The 21933-nt window shown below is 31.3% G+C and overlaps 1 protein-coding gene across 1 annotated transcript in view; it reads left to right on the forward strand.

Annotated features, from left to right (window-relative positions):
• Positions 1 to 9151, forward strand: part of LOC128187346 (uncharacterized) — a 79033-nt gene extending 69882 nt beyond the window's left edge. Inside the window, exons 18-22 of the mRNA XM_052857757.1 lie at positions 1 to 49; positions 3272 to 3922; positions 5609 to 6114; positions 7587 to 7804; positions 8336 to 9151. The exon at positions 1 to 49 is cut by the window's left edge and continues 1092 nt beyond it. Of these exons, the coding sequence (XP_052713717.1) occupies positions 1 to 49; positions 3272 to 3922; positions 5609 to 6114; positions 7587 to 7804; positions 8336 to 8462 (1551 nt within the window). The 3' untranslated portion in view covers positions 8463 to 9151. The remainder of the gene's footprint in view (positions 50 to 3271; positions 3923 to 5608; positions 6115 to 7586; positions 7805 to 8335) is intronic.
• Positions 9152 to 21933: the final 12782 nt, after the last annotated feature.

Below are 21933 nucleotides of genomic sequence, written 5' to 3' on the forward strand. Positions count from 1 at the left end.
GCAGATAAAAGAGGAATGAGTTCAATTGCTATTCCAGCAATAAGTTCAGGTAGGTCGTTTAATATGCATCAAAATAATGAAGAAACCAAATGTTGCAAAGAAGCTTATTTAAATCAAACTACAGTCTGTTACTGTGGTTTCATTAAAAATTTGTAGGCATTTATTTTTAGTTCACCGGAAACTCAGGTGACCTATTGCTATCCGTTTTCGTCCGTCGTCATGCGACGTGCGTCGTGCGTTAACAATTTACATTTGTAACTTTTTTTTAAAAACTACAAGGTTGGTTGTTACCATTTTTGGTGTGAGGCATCTCTATGGTAAGAGGAAACTAAATTATGAAATTCATGGCTCTACCACCCCTGGGGCGCCACATGTGGGGCCAAATATGCAAAAAAAAAAACCAAGTCTTCTCTTTTCCCACACATGTGAGGAAAAAACTGGTTGCATAGTTATGATGTCCATGAAGCGTTCTACCAAAATGTGAAATTCATGGCCCCTGGGTCAGGGGTTCAGGCTCTAGAGTGGTGCCAAAATGGCCATATTGTAAAAATTTTTAAAATATTAGAAAATCTTCTTCTCCACTCCCATATATATATTTGTTAAAAACTAAATGCCTGGTTATGATGTCCACGAGGCCCTCTACCAAAATTGTGAAAGTCAAGACCCCTGGGTGAAACAGTTTTGGACCTAAGCACAAATCATCACCGCTGACAAGACTTAGATCTTGAAAATATTAGATAAATTCTGTATACTGTATGCTGAACCATTAATTTTCAATGAAAGTATTTATAAATACCTTGAAAATAGTCAGATTTTAAATAGAAGGAACAATTTCGATATATTTTGTTGTCGTATGTATTTCTACGACAGAGTTTAATTAAGTCTCGTTCAACCAGACGCTCGGCTGTATCCGTAAATTTCCGACAAACAGTGAGTCTCTCTTGGTAGTCGGAGATTAATGGAGACAGCCGAGCGTCTGGTTGAACGAGACTAGAGTTCAATATTGCTTGGATCCAGACATGTGTACAATCTTTAGAAATATTTCGATTACTTGATGGAATTAATTCTATCTTTAAATATTACACAACATGATTCATATGGGTTTTTCTCGAAATTATTGTCCGAAAAGTTCGAAAATTCACATTATAAAAATGTGCGTAATTCAAATACAGATTAGAAAGTACTTGCCATGCAATATAACATATCGTTGATTTTAAAATTAATAATAATCGAAAAAACCAACTCCCGTCAGTACTTCAGTACTTTGATTTCATTTTTAACCTCTTCTCTAAAACCCCTTGGCCAATTTCAACGAAATTTGGCACAGAGCTTCTTTATGGTAATGCAAATATAAATTGCAGAAAAGAAAGACCGATCTTTATTTAAAGGGGAGAATACCTCGAAACTGTAGGTGCATTTTTTAAAATCTTCTTAAGAACTACCGAGTCAAATTCAACGCATTTTAACATAAATAATCCTTATGGAAAGGAAAATATAAATTGCAAAAATTAAGGGCCAATCTTTTTCTGCATTTGAGTAATTACGAAAAAAAATAATTGGAAGGGGTGGGCTTCGATCAGTTTATAACTTCGGGTTCGGTATTCCATATGTCAAAAACCTCTTTGAAGCGGCCATTTTGAACGTATGAGAAATAGGTCAATCTGACAAAGATGAATTTAGTTGTTGTGGAACAGTTTGCATGCTAAAGGAATATTTGAAACATGCAAGATACATATTAATGTATTTGTGAAGTAAATTGAGATTAAATATTCCAATGCGTTGACATTTTCACCTTTGACGGTGATTTTAGCTTGTTTTCATTTTTGTTTCGTTTTCATAAATTACGGTTTGTAACATAGGGGAACTATGGCCTGTATTTTGTAATTTTTACGTATCAATCAAAAATAGACATCGGTAAATAAAACAGCTGACTGTTACTTGCGGAAAATAAAATACATTAACAGGTAAGGTACTTTAACAACTAAAATACAAATTCTAATGGTAATACGGTATGGTCTTTGCGTAATTTTTGATTACTGCAATGTGTTTTAGGCTAGTTGTCAGTATTTTCTCTAATATATTCAGTCTAAACGGACATTCGTTTTGCTGATGGAAATAATAAGTGTGTGTTCATGTAGCAGAGACATAAATAATTTTTAGCTCACCTGAGGTGAAATATACAGAGAAATATCTTTAAAAATATTCTTCTCAAAAATCAATTGGTCAGAAAAGCTGTAACTTGTGTTGAAGCATCCTCAAGTAGTGTGAATTCAAGCTTGTCCAAACCATGATCCCCGGGGGTAAGGTGAGGCCACAATGGCGGGAGGTTGAAATTTTTACATAGGAATACATAGAGAAAAATCTTCGCAACAAAAACCGGTAGGCCAGAAAAGCAGTAACTTGTGTGGAAGCATCCTCAGGTAGTGTAGATTCAAATTTGTTCAAACCATGATCCCGGGGGTAGAGTGCGGCCACAGTGGGTAGGTCATATTTTACATAGGAATACATAACGAAAAATCGTTTAAAATTCCTCTCAAATACCAATTGGCCAGAAAAGCTGTAACTTGTGTTGAAGCATCCTCAGGTAGTGTTGATTCATTCTAGTCTGCTCAAACCATGATTTCAGGGGGTAGGGTTGGGCCACCATGGGGGGTGGGGGCGGGGGTCAAAAGAGTAATATTTTCTTTTCAAAAATCAATTAAGCAGAAAGGTATTACTTGAATGGAAGCATCTTCAGGTTGATTAATATACAGAGAAAAATCTTCCAAAAATCAAATAAAAAAGGATGAGACTAAAATTGGGGGATGGCAAATTGTAACATAGGAAATAAATTTGATTGTTCTCTAAAATATGTAGTATGTATATGTAGTATTACTAATATGCAAACATATTGATATAAGTTGTTAAGACTGTGGCCCGGGAGAATTCTTGGGTCACACAAGCCGTTTAAAGTTTGATGTAGGTTTATATTTATATGAACAGTTGTTTAAGATTTTTTTGAGAATGGTAATGCTGAATATGTGATATAACTATGAAATCATCTACATGTAGTTACAAAAGTGCCAATATAAGAACATGGTTAGAAAATTTTGAAAATCTTTCAATACAGGATCTGTTTTACTTATTCATTGTTCCAATAATTTGGATATGACTTCATGAAGCTGATCTTATTATGTCTAATGTTGCTCAAGGGAGCGATGTGGCCCATGGGCATCTTGTTTAATTTGTGTTTATGTATTTTGAAAATAGAATATACTTATTATGTTTTAAGGTATATTTGCTGTACCCAGGGACCTGTGTGTTGAGCAATATTACAAAGCAGTGATGTCATTCAGCAGGAACCATGCGTTTAAGAGTCTTCGGGAAATTCACTTTGTAGATAAGGATGAATCAATGGTAAGAGCAATACAGGAAGTATTTCAACAGGAAGAGCCATCTGCTTCCAACACAGAGAAATCTGGAAACCTTGACCAAAAAAATGACACTCCTTCATTTGGTGCCGAGAATAGTTTTAGTTCAACCATGCCACCGTCTAATGCCTTCACCATTGTGCATGTCTCAGAAAAATTGAAAATCAAAATACATATAGGCAATATACAAGATATTGTTACTGATGCCATAGTCTGTCCACAAGACGAATACTGTCGTTCAGAGGATGTTATTGCTAAAGATATTTTCAGAGATATTGCCAATGAGAAACCCGTATCCCAACAAATGAAGTTAGGAAATAGTTTCCTTCAACGACTCCAAGGAAATTCACAATGGAAGATGATCCTTCATGCTTTTTCTCCTGTTTTTGACAAAGAGCATGCAAAAGATTCTACAAAATTTGGAAAAATATTAGATTCTATGATTCAAAACATCATGAAAACAGTAGATGAGTCAAAGGTTGAATCTATTTCTATTCCTCTTCTTGGAACAGGTAAAATAAAATGCCATGTCGTATACATGTACTTATTTAAATAATGAAAGCTTTCTTTGGTGCATGATTCATGCGGGTATTAACGAAGGGACATTGCAGAAAAAATACATCCCTTGTGCATGTTGTGAGTGAGTTGTGCATAAACTTTTCTGCAGTGTTCACTACCTTCATAGCCTGCATGAATCATCCAAGAAAACTTTTGATTGTTAATATTTATATCTTTCTTTCAGAAATTATTGAATTAATTGTAAAACGTAAGTAAAAAAAAAAAAAAAATTATTAAGTACATCAGTTCGTTAGATAGAAGAAATTGCCAATTTTATTGGAATTAGAGTCTGAAACCATCTTGATTATTTTCGTCCACAGCTATTTTAGGTTGCTGAAGGTTACCATCGCCCGATGGAGTTAGATATTAAAGGAAGGAGTCCCCTCGTTATCAAACATATTTCTTATAATAAGAAATTCATGAAATTTTGACACAGTCAAACGGATCATATTTCCAAATGATTCTATCAGTTTAATTAAAGTTGACCTTTTTTGTTTTTGCATAAAGGTCAAGTCAAGGTCAATTCCTTTTTCCTCAACGTAAAGGATGATAAAACAAAAATTGAAGCTTTGTAGTTCTGTAGACATTTGTTTAAGATTTGAAGATTCTATTTTTCAATGAAAACATAGAATATCAGAATGTCTATCAGCTTATACTACTAAATTGGAATAAATATTTATACAAAAAATGATATTGCTTAGCTTGCATTTCTGTAAATTTTTTTTTTAACTTTGAAGAAAATTTGATTATTTATTTATGCTTCCAATGATAAAATATTTCTGACTTTTATGTATAATGAAGACTTTAAATCAAGATATAAATTGACAGAAAAGCTAATATATTGACCATTTAATAAAAGAGAAAAACTTATTTTTAGTGATTTTTTCACAAAAATCCATGTAAAGAATGGGCGCTTTAAAAGGATTGTAAAAATGTAATTTGATAGGCAAATCATATTTTTAAAACATATTCTGAAACCCAAGTATCATATAATTAGTTCACATAAGTAAAATAAAATCCAACATTAATGGTATTGTTTTTAAATTGCTAAAACAGACTCATTAATCTGCAGCAATTCTGAATTTCGAATCATGTGATATTTTCCTACACGAATATTACGCCACAAATATAGTCCTTGTTAGATTCTAAGCAATGATTACCTTTTCTATGCCAAGTCGGATGACAGTAAAAAAGATATACTTAAAAAATATACTATTTTAATTTCCTTTCATCTTGAATTTATGAACAATTGATCAAATTTACGTTTGACAAGTCAAAAACCAGAAAAGACTCATTCCTTAAAAAATTAATGTACTCTTGCTTTTCTGCCATATGCAACATAAACCGATTTTTTTTAACCCTTGTATAAAAAACCTAAGGGATGTATAATAAAGTTTATTATACATATGTACATCCCCTTTTTAGGAAATCTTTGGTTGTTATTATGAACCCCTTTCTGTTAATCATTGGCTATTATGACGAGATATTAAAATGTGTCGCCAACTAATTAAACCTTAATTAAAACATTTGTTAAAAGTGTAAACGAAACTTCATTTTGAAAAAATAATGAACTGTGTGTAGATGATTGAATAATGATTACTCACTATAAAAAAAATATAAATTCTGATTTATAATTGCAGGTAAAGGAGAATACAAGACACCCGTTGAAATATGTGCTTCTAGTTTCAACAAAGCTGTTAGGGCATCCGAGTCTGAGCTTATGTTTCTGAAAAATATTTATCTTGCTCTTAAGGACAAAGAAGACGAGGAAATATATTTAGATTTTTTTAGGTACAAATATGAAATAACCAATAGGACACTGATGGATTCTGGAAATCCAGGTAGCTTAGCAAAAACGCTGAAAGGTACATTAAAAGATGTAGACAACTGTTGTATCTGCATGGATACACCAACAGAACCAAAGCAACTACAAAAATGTGGACATATATTTTGCAAAGAATGCATTGATGCGTCCTTTCAGTACAAACCAGCTTGTCCTAGTTGTGGCACGATTTACGGGAAGGTGACTGGAGACCAACCGCCAGGGTCAGTGACTGTGAGGAAAAGCTATACAAAACTAGAGGGATTCAATGACAGCAGTGGGTCTATCATTCTTACCTATACGTTTGTCGATGGATATCAAGGGGTCAGTATTCTTACTAAACTATAATGCAGCTTTAAGGCACTTTCACAGTTGGTGCACGAGCAGATATTGAGATTTAGACTGTAAACTGTTGCCGAAATATACGCATATGAAAAAGTATTCGTACGATATTCAAACGATCTAAAGCTACTGTTGTTTGCAATGCTTCAGTAAGGCATTTCAAATACTAGTAATCATCCAGACTTTGAGTGTCAGTTGTCCAATTATAAGCGAGATACAGAGCTTACAGTTCTTTGTTAAGTTGACAAAGCTCAGATCTTGTTTTTGTTTCCATTTTGATATTTCCAGGTTTCGACCTTAAGGTCAGACGACACGATCCTCAATGTTATATAACATTTTCCAGGAATTTATTAATGGTTTACTACTACTCTGACAAGCTTTCTTGCAAAAAAATTAGGATACCATACCAAGAATTTCTGCAAAATACTAGACAATGCAATTTCCTATATAATCTTCTTGAAAATACACTTAAATTGCTGATATAAAAATGAATAATACAGCACAACGAAATTCACTTTATGGGACCGGGTTTTGAACTCGCATCCTCTAGAACCTACGCTCCTGGCAGAGAGCGACCAAGGCTCTAACTACTCGGCCATCTAGGCCATCTATATATATACAAGGAAATTTTAATCATTTGAAAAATTATAATTATAAAAATAATAAGTTTTATTGGAACTCTTTAGTACGAGAAGCTAAAAATACTGTATCTTGCTGATAACTTTTAACTTTTTGGTCGTTAAAAACTTTCAGCAACCTAAAAGAAAAAAAATCATAGACTGCACGAAATAATCATGATGATGTCAGAATCAAATTCAATTTAAACATAACGCCTGAAAGCTAATTAATACGTTTCGCACATGCGTCGTTTTGTGACTTAGGCAAGATATGTTATACGGTATATATGAATTTATTTAGCCAATCAAATGAGGCGTTGCAACCTGAATTTTATAAAGAAAGATCGCTGTCTTTAACGATTTTTGCGGGTTATGAAGGTAGCGATAATTGCGGAAAAAATCACATACCAAAGCAAGTTATGTATGGTTCTGCAATTTCGTCACCTTTATATCAACATGGAGCATTAATCGCCAAAGAAATCGTTTTATTGTTTAAATGTATCATAATTCTATTTCTTAAATCACAGCGGTAGTCTTGAACTCTCCATTACTTGCTCGTTAGAGCGGACAGCTCGTGAGTTTTATAACCACTTTTTGTCCCGCGTCAATTTGTCCGATTTTATATTTTTGATCTTCGCCTGTTTTTGCCGTCATCTTTGGATTTTCTGATTCCAGTATTTTTCAGGGATTTTGTCCATTTAAACATACATTAATTTCTTTATGTAATGGATTAATTGCCATTTATAAAAGTAGCATTGTAAGTAATGTAGGAACGGTGATAATATGAGCTTACTCACGTTTTTATTTCATTGTTTTCCGACCAATATTTACACATAGGATGAGCATTCAGAGCCCGGAAAAAGATACAAAGGAATCACTCGTTCTGGTTATGTTCCAAATAATGAAAAAGGCAGACTGGTCGCTAAGCTACTTAATGTAGCATTCAGTAGGCGGTTGGTGTTTACCATTGGTCGGTCAAGAACTACAGGTCACGATGGAGTAATTACTTGGAATGACATCCATCACAAGACCCGGCCAGATGGGGGACCAGCAAAGTACGTACAAAAAAGAAGATATGGTCATGATTTAAATTAAATTATTTTAATAAAACTTATAAATGGATATGTTGTTCTTTACGATATCATACACCGAAGTTCGATTTGTTTTACTGTATGCGTAACTAATGTAAATTTCCCCCACGCGTAAATAACCACTTTTACAGCACCTGTCAATTTTGGGTACAATATATGTCGAATGTCTGGCGGGTTTGCAACACAGTAATTTAAATTAATAGTTAACGGACTTATGCCCATAAAACTATAGAGGTACACAATGAATAAAACATGCTCATTAGACAGTGATGAAGAATGTGAAATTGATATGAAAAAAAGTTGATAATTGTTATTGTAGAAATTCAAGATATAATTGTTATTATCGCCCAATTGCTTTAATTATTTTGAGGTAAAATATGATTGTCTAAAAAAAAAACGAAAAATGTTTAATATGGTTATATAAAGTTAAGTCATTTGGATTATTTTTTAGTATGACTAATATATATTTACATCGACCTTCTTGCATTGTTTTAGATTTGGGTACCCTGACGCCACATATCTAGACAGAGTGTTAGAAGAGTTGGGGGCCAAAGGAGTCACCAAGGAGTCCGCAGATGATCCAGCGGAATACAAGGAATATTCAAAACTTTTTAGATATTAATATACAATAGAAAATAAAGTGTCTTTTGTTCATGTACAACTTTATGTTTGTTCGTGTTAACTGAAATTTTGAGTTATTCTTGATTATGTTTTTGGATTTCCTACAGAAGAAGATAAAGAGTGAATTTAATTTTGTATTTGACTGAAGCAAGGGAATACTTCATTAGACTGCATTACACAAATTGGAATAAGGTTTGTTCCCAAAGCGTCCCCTATTAAGTGAGCAGTCTATTTCCCATTTATCTATATGTAGATAATACCATAAAATGGTTAATTCTTTGTTAGAATTCGCTAGGATCTTTATCCGTTTTCTTTTATCTTTTAGCATAGGATCTTTATTCGTTATGTTATAATTATCTTGTAAAGTGTTATGATTGTATTGATATATAGTGTACTTTATGCATTCTGATTGATACAAAACAGTCTAAAAAATTACGAAGCTAATTTTTTTATGTATTGGAGTATGATGAAATATTTATTTTGATGTATATTAGATTGATATAGAATGTTCTAAATTGTTCAGAACCTTTTGGTGTATTTTATAGTAAACCGATGATTAGTGTAAAACGAATAAAACTGTTTTTATAATGTACATGTTTGTCATTTTCCCCTGATATGAAATTGTAATTTTCATTTATCCATACTTAAAAATCTTTAATTTTTCCTTATATAAAAGACGCACAATACGTTGAATTTAATCAGACAAAATCAAAATATGAATGTTAATGTGAATTTTTTTTCCAAAGATTAAAAAAAAAAAAATATGCAAATAAAAGTCTAAAAAGTCCGTATAATAAAAGTTTCTTCTTTAGAAACCATTAAAGCTTCGCACATCTGTAGATGTCAAACTTTGTATTTAAATATTTGTCATTGTACAATTTTGTTATTTTTGAAAAGCTATATATTTAATATTTTTACGCTTATGTTTGTTGCAAAATCAAAAACCTAAAGCAAGTATCGAATTAATTCTTTGTAATAATTGCTTTAAAATATGTTAGGCAAATTTTTGCGCACGGTTTTTGACTACTTGAATAGCTTTTATCACAAAATACTTTATATTAATGTTTTTTCATTGTATTTCTTATTTATGCTTCAAGTGAGCTTTTTTTTATCGCATGTTGTCCGTTGTCCGCCCGTTTATCCGTCCGTCTGTCTGTAAACTTTACATTCTTGACTTCGTCTCTAGATTCATTTGGCTAAATTTAACCAAACTTGGTACAAAGCATTCAATAAATTGGCTCTTAAATTTGTAAAATAAAGGGCTTGGCCTTTTTAAAAGGTAAATAATTAAGGAAAATAAAAAATAGGGTGTGTGTCTTAAACCGCTGCACCAAAAATGCCAATATTTAAATGAATGCTTGAATATATAGTGGAAAAATCATGACCCCTGGAGCCAATACTGGGGCCCGAAGAGGGTTTCACAGTTTAACATAGAAATATATAGTAGACATTTTAAAAACCTTTTCAAGGACTGAAATGCTACAATTTGTGAGATCATTTTGCAAGCATCCTCAAAAAGGTAAATTCTAAATTGTTACAGCTGTGACTGCCGGGCGAATATTTGGGCATCAGGAGAGGTTCAAGGTCAACATTCAAAAATATATATAGAGGAAAGATATTTTTCTGAAGAACTACAATGCTACAATATGTGAAATTTTTACATCGAATTAAATAGGGAAATTTTTGGAAATCTCAACAAAAACCACTACACCAGAAATGCCAATATATGCATTAAAACTTGGTTATACCCATATAGTGAAGATCTAAATTGGTAAAATCGTGACCCCCGGACCAGATCGATTCAAAATTTAACAGAAATACATTGGGGAAAATATTGTTCTGAAGAACTACAAAAATTCAAAATCTTTTTTAGAAATAAATAATGCTCTGGTTATTTATTTTGCTATGTAAGCATCCTCATATCTTTATAACCTCATATCATGGTCACAGTTACCTTTTACGTTTAGAAGATATACATTTATAGCTTATTTCACAGTTTTGTTATCTTGTTATTTAATATGTTGAGGCATAGGCTAATAATGTTGGTCAAGTCTTGGGCAATTATTTCCAAAAAGTAGGCTTTTTTATGTAGAATGTATTGTAAAATATTGGAAAGTGTTATTAGAATTTCATATTTAAAAGTTTCGAAATAGAATGATACAGGAGCTGTTACTTGGGAGAGCGATGTGGCCGGGGAATTTTATTTGTTGGATATGTGTACACATAATTTTATGGATTTCATCTTTTGAATAAAATGTGTCCAATGTCAAAATCTTTTCACATTTTCACTATCTTCTTTAAAGCCATTGAATCAACTTCTAACTAGTCTTGTCACACATCATTGGGTAAATGACTATCAATTTAGATCATTATACAAGAATGAAAATAGGGTGGGTAAAAATATCAAAATATAGTATCCAAACTATTGCATAAGGTTACTGATCTATGCTGGATTTCAGTTGGTTTAAATCTTGACACCATATGGTGACGTCATAGAGAGACACAAAGGGGTTTATAAAATTTATATTAAAATATTCAAAACAACATTTAAATGTTCTTGTCAGTAAAGCTACTGTTTATGTTAGATAGTCTTTATGAAATATACATTAAAAGAGTATTAACATGTAGTTATCGCTACAATATTTTTAAATGTGAATGATTAACCTTTAAAGATATTGATAAATGATGTTGTGTGTACAAATACATGTCGCGTTTACTATGGTCAATGCACCAGCTAAAGAGAACCAGAAACTCGGGATCGCACTTAAAATGTTTTATTCATGTTTTTCCTTGATTTGTGCTGTTTAAATTGTAATTAAAAAGAATCATAATAAATATTTTTTAAAAGACATTAATGATTCTTCTCATTAAATTTACAATTATGTAATGAAATTATCATCAGTATCTTTGTCGTAATTTATGTTAGTCAAATACAACCATTACAAGCCAAGTATAACCATTACGGTACAAAAAAGCTTTAATATTAGTACACGTAATTAAAGGGAACTAGACATGATTTGAGACGAAAATTTAACTTATCTGTGTATAAAAAGCTTTACTTGTTCATTCTGAATGGTTGACTAAAATTTGAATGTTAGAATTTCAGTTACACTGAAGCAAGATACAAAGTTATATAAACAAAGGTTTGACAAAATGGCTTGTGGCAAAAAATCTGGTTCAATGTGTTCATAACTGGCATAATCAACAATCGAAAGCAAGTTTGATTGGAATTTTTACCAAAACAACACATTTTTAAACAATAAGCAAGGCTCGAGCTGTATTTACAAAACAATAAAATTCAAACTTTTTATCTTTCCTACAACATGATATTTAACTCAAACTTTGACAACGCATTTAACAAATACCCAAATTTAAATGGTAAAATCTAAAATAAGGATTTTCTTTACTTAATAATGATAAATGAACAAATAATATCTTTGATTTTAGACAGATATGATGGTTTGTTTGCTGAACATACAGCCTTCTTAAAAATTCAGAAGAAGAATATACATGGATTAATTTATTAACTAAATGTGATTTGTATTCGTAATTACAGCACCGGGATTTGTAAAAAATGTAGTACGTTACAAGCAGCAATAAAGTGTTTCAAAGGTCATAATTCATTACGCATTAGTAAAACGAAAGTTACGAAGGAGAAGGAGAAATCTACATTCAAGTTACGAAATTCGAAATATTTTTTTTAAAAACCAGAATGCAGTGTTTTCTTAAGTGATAATTTTAACAGAAGTTTTAATACTCAATTGACACAGCAAATTAAATATATTGACCAAAGTTAAAGATAAGAGGTTAGGTTAGAAGAATGCAGACATTTATCATACATATTTTCTTTCCTTTTTAGCTTACCGAGACGAAGTCAGGGGAAGCTTATGCTATACCCTCGGCGTCGGCGTCGGCGTCCGGACCTGGTTAAAGTTTTTGTTGCAGGTCCTGTATCTAAGCTATTACTTGTCCTATCTTCACCAAACTTGCATGGATGATGCATCTGGACCTACTTATGGACTTGAAAGACTTGGATTCTGAATCTGAGTCCTAAATTTCAGATGCTGGAGGAGGTTAAGTTTGTTGGACCAGGTTAAAGTTTTTGTTGCAGGTGCCCTTTGATAGCAATATCTAAGTTACTGCAGGTCCGTACTTCACCAAACTTGCATGGATGATATGTTTTATGATACTGATGCACCTGACAGGCATGGATGCTGAATCTGAGCCATAGGTTGCGGATGCTGAAGGAGGTTAAGGTTTTTAGAGCTGGTTAAAGTTTTTAAAACAGGTGCCCTTTGATGATTATATCTTAGTTATTACTTGTCCTAACTTCACCAGACTTCCATGGATGGTGCGTCTTATGATACTGATGCACCTGACAGGTTTGAATGCTGAGTCTGAGCCATAGGTTTCAGATGCTAGATATGGTTAAGTTTTTTGGAACAGGTCACATGTTTAATAGATAATAGTACTTTTTCAAACTTGCATAGTTGATTAAACTGTTGTATGAATGAATCACAGAGGAAGCTTCAGATGCAGAGTTTGATCTCCATTATCAAGGATGCTAAAAAATATATCTTAGTTATTACAGGTCCTAACTTCACCAAACTTGGATGGATGGTGTGTCTTATGATACAGATGCACCTGACAGGCATGGATGTTGAATCTGCCCCATAGGTTGCGGATGCTGGAGCAGGTTAAGGTTTTAATTGCTAGTGCCCTCTGATGATGATATCTTAGTTATTACTGGTCTGAACTTCACCAAACTTGCATGGAGATGCGTCTTATGTATACTGATGCACCTGACAGGCTTGAATGCTGAATCTGAGCCATAGGTTTCGGATGCTGGATGAGGTTTAGTTTTTTTGGAACAGGTCACATGTTTTATAAATGATAACTTGCATAGTTGATTTAACTATATTATAAATGAAACGCAGAGGTTGCTTCAGATGCAGAGCCTGATCTCCATTATCAAGGATGCTAAAGAAATTTCCTTCCTCACTTAAACCTGCTTGATGGAAAGATGTGGTTGTTGTTAAATGATATAGCATAATTCCTAGAAATAGTATTGTATGATATGAAACACAATTGTTTAATATGATACAATATAATATCATATGTAATATTATAAAAAGTTATTTGATACAATATGATATTGTATAATTTTTTTGGATATTTTATGTTATGATATTGTATTATGATATCGTTATGTATAGTATTGTATATCATGATACAATATTGTATAATATTATATTGTATTATCAATTTATTATTTAATCACATGATACTATTATATAAGATTTTGCAAAATATAATATTGTATCCTATGATACTATATTGTATATTCTTTAATATTGTATCATACGATTTAGTGTAATACGATATTAGTTTCTGTATTATAGAATTATATCACATGAAATTGTATAATATGATACTATTATATTATATAATATTGTATCATACGATATTGTATAATATGATATTGGTTTATAATATGATATATTATCACATCACATGAAATTATATTATATGATATTGTAAAATATATTAAAAATGATTGTATCATATGATACGATATGTATAATATAATATTGTATTATATTATATTTTACTTTATCACATAATATTGTATCATTTGATATGATAAAATGTTGTATCAAATAATATTGTATCATATGATACAATATCATATTATGTATCAAAAATGATACAGTATCATACAATATCATACTATATTATACAATATAATATCATATGTTTCAATGTAATGATGTATTATGTAATATGATATTGTAATATATCATATATTGTTTTATATATTAAGATATTGTATTATTTGATCATATACAATAACGTATAACACAATACAATGTCATATCATACGTTACAATATCTAATTCATCATTGTTTATTATGGTATATTATTGTATTATATGATATATGTTGTAAATATGATAGGATGCAATATTTAATTTTATATCATTGTATTGATCAACATATGATTATCATACAATTTTTTAACAAATGATATTCGATATTGTGTCAAAACAGAATCCATGAATATCCAAGATCATAAAGTATGATTTTCATTTAATATGATAAAGGTGTTGTCATAAAGGTGAAGTCTCATAAGGGTGATGTCTCGTCTCGGTGAGCTTTGTAATCTGTGATTACCTATGTTTTTATTTGAACATATTGTTATTGTACCAAAAAAAAATTGGGATTGGGCACAAGTTCCATAACTTAGATCGCCCTTTTCCCTAAACCTTTTCTTGATGCTTATACAGATTACGTGGATACAATACACTTGCTAGCCTTTTGGATTCAACAAGCTCTACAACTGTCGCTGAGTTTTTGTTAAATAATTATTGGACGACCTTGTCAATATACTATGCAAACGGGAAGTCTCTCCCCACAGCAATGGTTCAATTTTTTTAGGCTTGCAATTGCATCGTCCTTGTGACCCTCAAATAAAGAAAGAAAGGTGTTAAACCTCACACGCCTGACATCTAAAGTAAACGAATCTTTTCTTTAGCAATACTTTTGTACATATGTACTCTATTTAGGTGAAATTCAAACCCGACACATTGCTGGACACAGTTTTAACACTGCTGTTCATTGTCCAGTATCAGTTGTTAGAATGAAAATTCTTTATGTCTTAATAATCATATACATATTTTATTGTTTTAACCTGAAGTTAGAAAAGTCAACATTGTGAGAATCACTTGCCTTTTCACATGCTCACTGTCCCAAAGTTTCATTTTAAAGTAAAATAAATACCAGTTAAGGAAGCGAAAATATAGAAATTTTGTTTGTTGTTTATTTTTTTACTTTAATTATTTTTTAAGTATAACCCTGACTACCTTTTTTTTTTAAATATCCGACTTTCAATACAATTGGAAATTGTGTTATTTTGTTCAATTGTTTAAACGTTTTGCCTTTTTTTCAACAGAATGTTATCTGTTTACGCCGTTTAAGAGAAATGGATGGTCGTGTCCATTTTTTAAGACTATATTTGTCTACTTTGAAATGAAAACTCAGTATAAAGTGTAGAAAAATATTCATTTTTCAAAGCTTTGATGTATATATGGAGTTTTTCTTTACTAAATAATTGTTTATAGCCTAAAGGGGCATAGTCACGATTGTGTTCAAAAAGTTTTTTTTTTTTCGATTTTAATGTTTACAATGCTCAATTAAGGCATTTCTAATATGCAACCAACATTTGAGTTTCATTTGTTGAGTTATAAGCGAGTTAAAAAACTTACAATCCTTTACTATGTAAACAAAGCTTTTGTTTACATTTAGAAATTTAGCATGAAAAAGATTTTTACTGGTATATTGAACTTATGTAAATAAAAAAGGGCAACAACTTGTTAACATAACAGAATTGTGAGGCCTGTATCTTGCTTATAACCTAAAGACTGACTCTCAAATTTCATTTGATCATTTGAAATGTATTTCTAAAGCATTGAAATTAATGAAAGCAGAAAATAGAATTTGACCAAAATCGTGACCACGCCCCTTAAAACAAATGAGAGTAAAACATCTGTTTTTTTCTTCAGTTTTTTTAACTGTTATTATACTCCCTGCAAACAAAGTTTGGGGGTGTATATATATATATATATATATATATATATATATATATATATATATATATATATATATATATATATATATATATATATATATATATATATATATATATATGAATCACCCCTTCCGTTCGTCTGTCCGTCCGTCTTTTCAATCGTGTCCGGTCCATATTTTTCTTATGAAGAAACATTGAAAGTTTTTACTTCAGACAAAGATTGTTTATTATCTGAACATGACCTGAGTGTGTGTAATGATTTTGACCAAGGGTCTTTTTAGCAAGTTCAAGATCACTGGATGGAAATGTGCAAAATGTGTGTCCGGTCAATATCTTTCTTATGGACACACAATAGAAGTTCTTACATCACATAAAGATTGCTTAGGACCTGATGGTGTATCATGATTTTACCCAATGTCAATTTGGCGCGTTCGAGGTCACTGGAAGGAAAAGTGCAAAATTGATGTCTGGTCTATTTTGAATGTTTCTTATGAAGAATCGAGAATAATTAAAAGTTCTTACTTAACATAAAGGTATATGACCAGAGGGTGTGTCATGATTTTGATTCAAGGTCAGTTAAGCAGGTTTAAATTTAAGGTCATTGAAAAAAAACTTTATAGTTTTGAGAAACATTCACGTTCCTACTTCACATATAGATTGCCTATGACTTAAGGGTGTGTCATGAATTTGACCGCGGTTCAGTTGTGCAAGTTCAAACCCATTTAAAACAAAAAAATATTTTAATCCTGTCTGGGCCATATCTTGTCGCAGAAAATGATTAGAAACTAAAATTTGACCTGTAAATAAGTCCTGATTGTAAGCTTTTGTCATTTTTGCAAGTTCAAGGTCACTGTAAGATAGGGTGCATTTATTACTTTCTTATAGATAGAAAAATATGGCTATTGGTACTTTGCGGAACGGAACGAAACGGAACGGAACCAGTTAAGAGGCTCCCAACGGGGAACCATATTTTTTTTTAAACCCAATTTTCAATTCAACCTATCGAAAATGGAAAATTGTTTTACAAATTTTGATGTTTGAATGGACAGTGTATTACATGAAATATGCTACTCATTGCTCTATAAGTCATTACATGCTTCTTTCCATGGAAATCCTAAAGTTACTAGTTGTTTTAAGATGTAGGATTGACACTGTAAATATAAACTTGAGGTTTGAACCAAACTCAATTAATCTGTGCGTGTAACATCGATGAAAATTACTAAAGTAATCTTTCTTCTGAATAGATTTCTTCTGATTCCGTTCTGTTCCGCAAAATACCATTACCCGTGTGGATATTGGTATTTAACGGAACGGAACGGAATCTTTCAAACTTTTTAGATAATGGAAAATATCATAACAATTACTCGCCCTTCCTTGAATTTTTTTATCAGATTCTTTAAAGATGAATGAGTCAAGCTATCAAATCATTTTAGTCATTGTGTTTATTTGCTGATTATTAATTTCAACGTTTTGGGCGAGTGTTGTATACAACAACAACAATTAATTCTTTTTTCATTGTTTTATCAATTTCATATCATTGTCACGGCATAACTAACTAGTTGGTTAATGAAGCTAGCACAATGCTTATATCAAGTAGAATTCATATTATACCAAGATCATTCGCAGCTCAGGGTAATATCGATAAAGTTACTTGATAGTCTTATTTGAAATAAATTTGAATGAATGATTATATAACAAATGTTAATTCCATACTTATAAATAATTTTCTTATGAATCCGTTTCGTTCCGCAAAATACCAATACCCGTGTGGATATTGGTATTTAACGGAACGAAACGGAATATTTAAAATTTTTGAAATATAAAATATATCATAACAACTACTCGCTGTTGGTTTATTTCTATGATCTTTTGGGATAAATGAAGCAAACAAACAAATCATTTCATCAATTCATTCATCTTGCATATGTGCATATCACTCCTGTGTTGTGTACAGCTATAACTTTTATTTCATCTATGATACTACATTACTTACACGGATGATATTACTAGTTTGTTCATCAAGCTAGCAATAACGCAATGTGTATCCCATATTACGTAGAATTCTAAAATATTACGAACACATTCGCAAGGAAAAAGTTTAATATTCATCACTTACCTTCCGTCTGAACAATTTTCTTCTGGTTCCGTTCCGTTCCGCAAAATACCATTACCCGTGTGGATATTGGTATTAAACGGAACGGAACGGAATCTTTCAAACTTTTTAAATAATGGAAAATATCATAACAACTACTCACCGTTCCTTGAATTTTTTATCAGATTCTTTAAAGATGAATGAATCTATCAATCAAATCAATTCAGTCATCTTGTGTATGTGCTGATTATTAATTTCAGCGTTTGTGTGCGTGTGCTGCATACAACAACAACTCTGTTTTCCTTTTTTTTTTTTATCAATTTCATATCATTGTCACGGCAGAACTAACTAGTTGGTTAATTAAGCTAGCAAAAACACAATGCTTATATCAAGTAGAATTCATATTATACCAAGATCATTCGCAGCGCAGGGATAATATCGATAAAAATACTTGATAGTCTTATTTGAAATAAATTTGAATGAATGATGATATAACAAATGTTGTTACCATACTTATAAATAATTTTCTTCTGGTTCCGTTCCGTTCCGCAAAATACCATTACCCGTGTGGATATTGGTATTTAACGGAACGGAACGGAACCGTTTAAAAATGTTGAAATATAAAATATATCATAACAACTACTAGCTGTTTGTTTATTTCTATGTTATTTTGAGATAAATGAAGCAAAGCAACAAATCATTTCATCAATTCATTCATCTTGCTTATGTGCATATCACTCCTGTGTTGTGTACAGCTATAATTTTTATAATATCTAGGTCAAATTGGATGTTGGGTACGATTGTGCAATTTTCCACAGAGTTATGCCCCTTGGACTTAGAAAAATTCCAATTATTTGCAGTTTACGTTCATTATCTTTGTGGATGTTTCCATGGGAGGGGGCATAAGTGTTTCACAAACATCTCTTCTTCTGTAATGCTCGCTACATTCATTTTTTGTATAACTGCACGTTTAGACAGTTCATGGTTTATGATTTATTTTACTTCGCATTATTTTTCAGGATTTTTTTTTCAGGATGAGCATCCAGAACCTGGAAAGTTTTACAAAGGGATCAATCGTTCGGGTTATCTCCCATTCAATAAACAAGGCAGGCTGATAGCCAAGCTACTCAATGTAGCATTCAGTAGGCGGTTGGTGTTTACCATTGGACGATCAAGAACTACAGGCCATGGTGGAGTGATTACTTGGAATGATATACATCACAAAACTAGAATGGAAGGAGGGCCAGCTAGGTATACACATTCAAATTGCACAGTTATAGCTATTGAAAATATTGAGTTTTTGAGATTTTAGGTCGCCCGACTTATTACTTGGGTCTTCCTTCAGTGTGCATTGTTTGTGAACTTTGGAACATTTCAACTCTAAGTAGCAAATATGACCATATCACTCTTTCCAGGAACCATAAAAATGATGGTTATGGTTGAAGCATTTATTAGCTGTATGCCAAATTACAACCCATCTTGTCATCATAAGATATGTTTGCAGAACAATTTTGATACATATCTAAAAGTGTATTCATATACCATCTCAAATGGTTGTAGGTTTGGTTACCCTGATCCCACCTACCTAGACCGAGTGTTGGAGGAGTTGGAGGCCAAAGGAGTTACAGAGGAGACGGCAGATGATCCAGAGGAGTACAAGGAGTACTCAAGACATATTGGATATTAGTACTTGAAGAAAAGAATATATATCATAGGTGTGCATATTGGTAGGATTAAGATTTCAGATAATTTATGAAAAAATACCAGCTTTTGATCTTAGTCATTTATTTTGCAAAATATTGCATGGATTATGGATACAGATCACATAAAATAAAGCCTGGTTTGCTGTCACATTGACAGCTTTTCACTTGTCTTGATTTACTCTTTTGAAGATTTTTATATATAAGAGAAAAATAAAGAGTGTGGTTGAAGCACATATGAATTGTATGTCAAATTATAACCCATCTTTTCATCATAAGATGTGAATGCAGAACACATAATTTGAAACATACCTCAGAATGTAAATTATTATACTGTCTCAAATGATTGTAGATTTGGTTACCCTGACCCCACCTACTTAGACCGAGTGTTGTAGGAGTTAGAGGCCAAAGGAGTCACTGAGGAGACGGCTGATGATCCATAGGAATACAAGGAGTACTCAAGACAAATTAGATATTAGTACTTGAAGGGAAAAAAATATATATATATACATAACGTAATTAATATTCTTTCAGAGTGAATCCAGTCGAATCATTGTTTTGATGTTTGTTTAATTAGATTAAAACATGCATATATGAAAACTGCATTCTTACTCTTGGTTCGTCAGATTTTTCAGATTTGAAATGAGGGATTTTCTACTGTTACATTATTATTTTACTATAGAAAGTACTGAAATTGTAAATGTGAACTGTCTATATCCGACCACTTTGTTCGTCATGTATTACATTCAAATTATTTTTTATAATGTTGTGATAAGTATTAAAGTTTGTTATCATTTTTTTTTATTAGAAATTATATTCCCGTTTCAAGAAATTTCTTTTCATTAATTTGTTTAAGCGTTGAGGTTTGACAATGCATGAAATTCAATATAGATATATAATTTGATGTTTTGTAGAGTTTAGAATTAAATAAGATTGTCGAAATAATTATATAGGAGTACTACTCCGATTGCATATCAATAAACAGTTTATTTATCTCTGTAAATCTCATTCAAAATTTTAAAAAAAATCCAAAAAAAACCTTAAAGTCCTTTTAATGCATTAATATAGCAACCAGTTACTGCTTGAGATATAAAAAAGGCAATGAAAATTGCATTCAATTAACTCTTCAAATTTAACGAATACATTTGCTTTTAGACTTTTATATTTGCAGAAAACCTTATAATGTTTGTTTTCAGCTTGTAAGTCATATTGTGATTGGTTTTTCATCAACTTTCTTTTAAATGCTAGTAAATGTTTTTACTTTTGATATATTGCCAACATCAGTAAAGATAGTTTACTCGTGCATAATTTTACCAAAAACAGAATTATTTAAATAGAATTGTTCTCTATTTTGCAAATGATTTAATGCATTAATTTTTACAGGTATTTGTTTAATAAGCCATGGTTTTGGAAGGTAAGAAGAAAAAAAAAGATTTTTAAGTTATTTTTTTAAAAAATATATTTAATTATGATTAAAAAGCTAAAATGTACAGTTTGCTTTTTAAGTACTATCCAAACATATCTGGAAAAAAATTATTAAAGCTAATTAAACCTTTTTGGTTAAGGTAAAGAGAATGTTGAACCTTTCAAAGGTATTGAAAAAATATTTTGCATATGGTTTTGTAAAAGCATTAAGGAAATAAATGTTCCATCCCTTATTTTTTTGTTATATCTTAGAAAACTTTACTAGAAATTTTACTTCTGAATCTGTAAGTCTGTAAAATATTATTGATTTGTGGTGTTATACATGGTTAATGACAATAAAATGATTCACAAAAATGTATTTTAATAATTTTATATGAATTATTTATACTTGATAGTTTGAACCATAGTTAGCTATCATTCTGTGATTTTAAAATATAATATTCGCCTTATATGTTAGAAACGCAAAATTATACCATCTGTTATTTTAAAGGGGTTTTCTCAAGATATCAACACAATTTCTTAATTATTTGGAGTATTAACGTAAATTGGTTCAATTTTACCAAAAATTAAAGAAATTACATAATAGATAGAATATTTTTGTTGTTATTTTTAAGGTGAACTCTTTTTACTTTTTCGTTTATATCATTTCTATTAACGTGCTCCTTCA

Source organism: Crassostrea angulata, chromosome 6 (genome assembly GCF_025612915.1).
Source record: "Crassostrea angulata isolate pt1a10 chromosome 6, ASM2561291v2, whole genome shotgun sequence".
In the NCBI taxonomy this organism is placed as follows: Eukaryota; Metazoa; Mollusca; class Bivalvia; order Ostreida; family Ostreidae; genus Magallana; species Magallana angulata.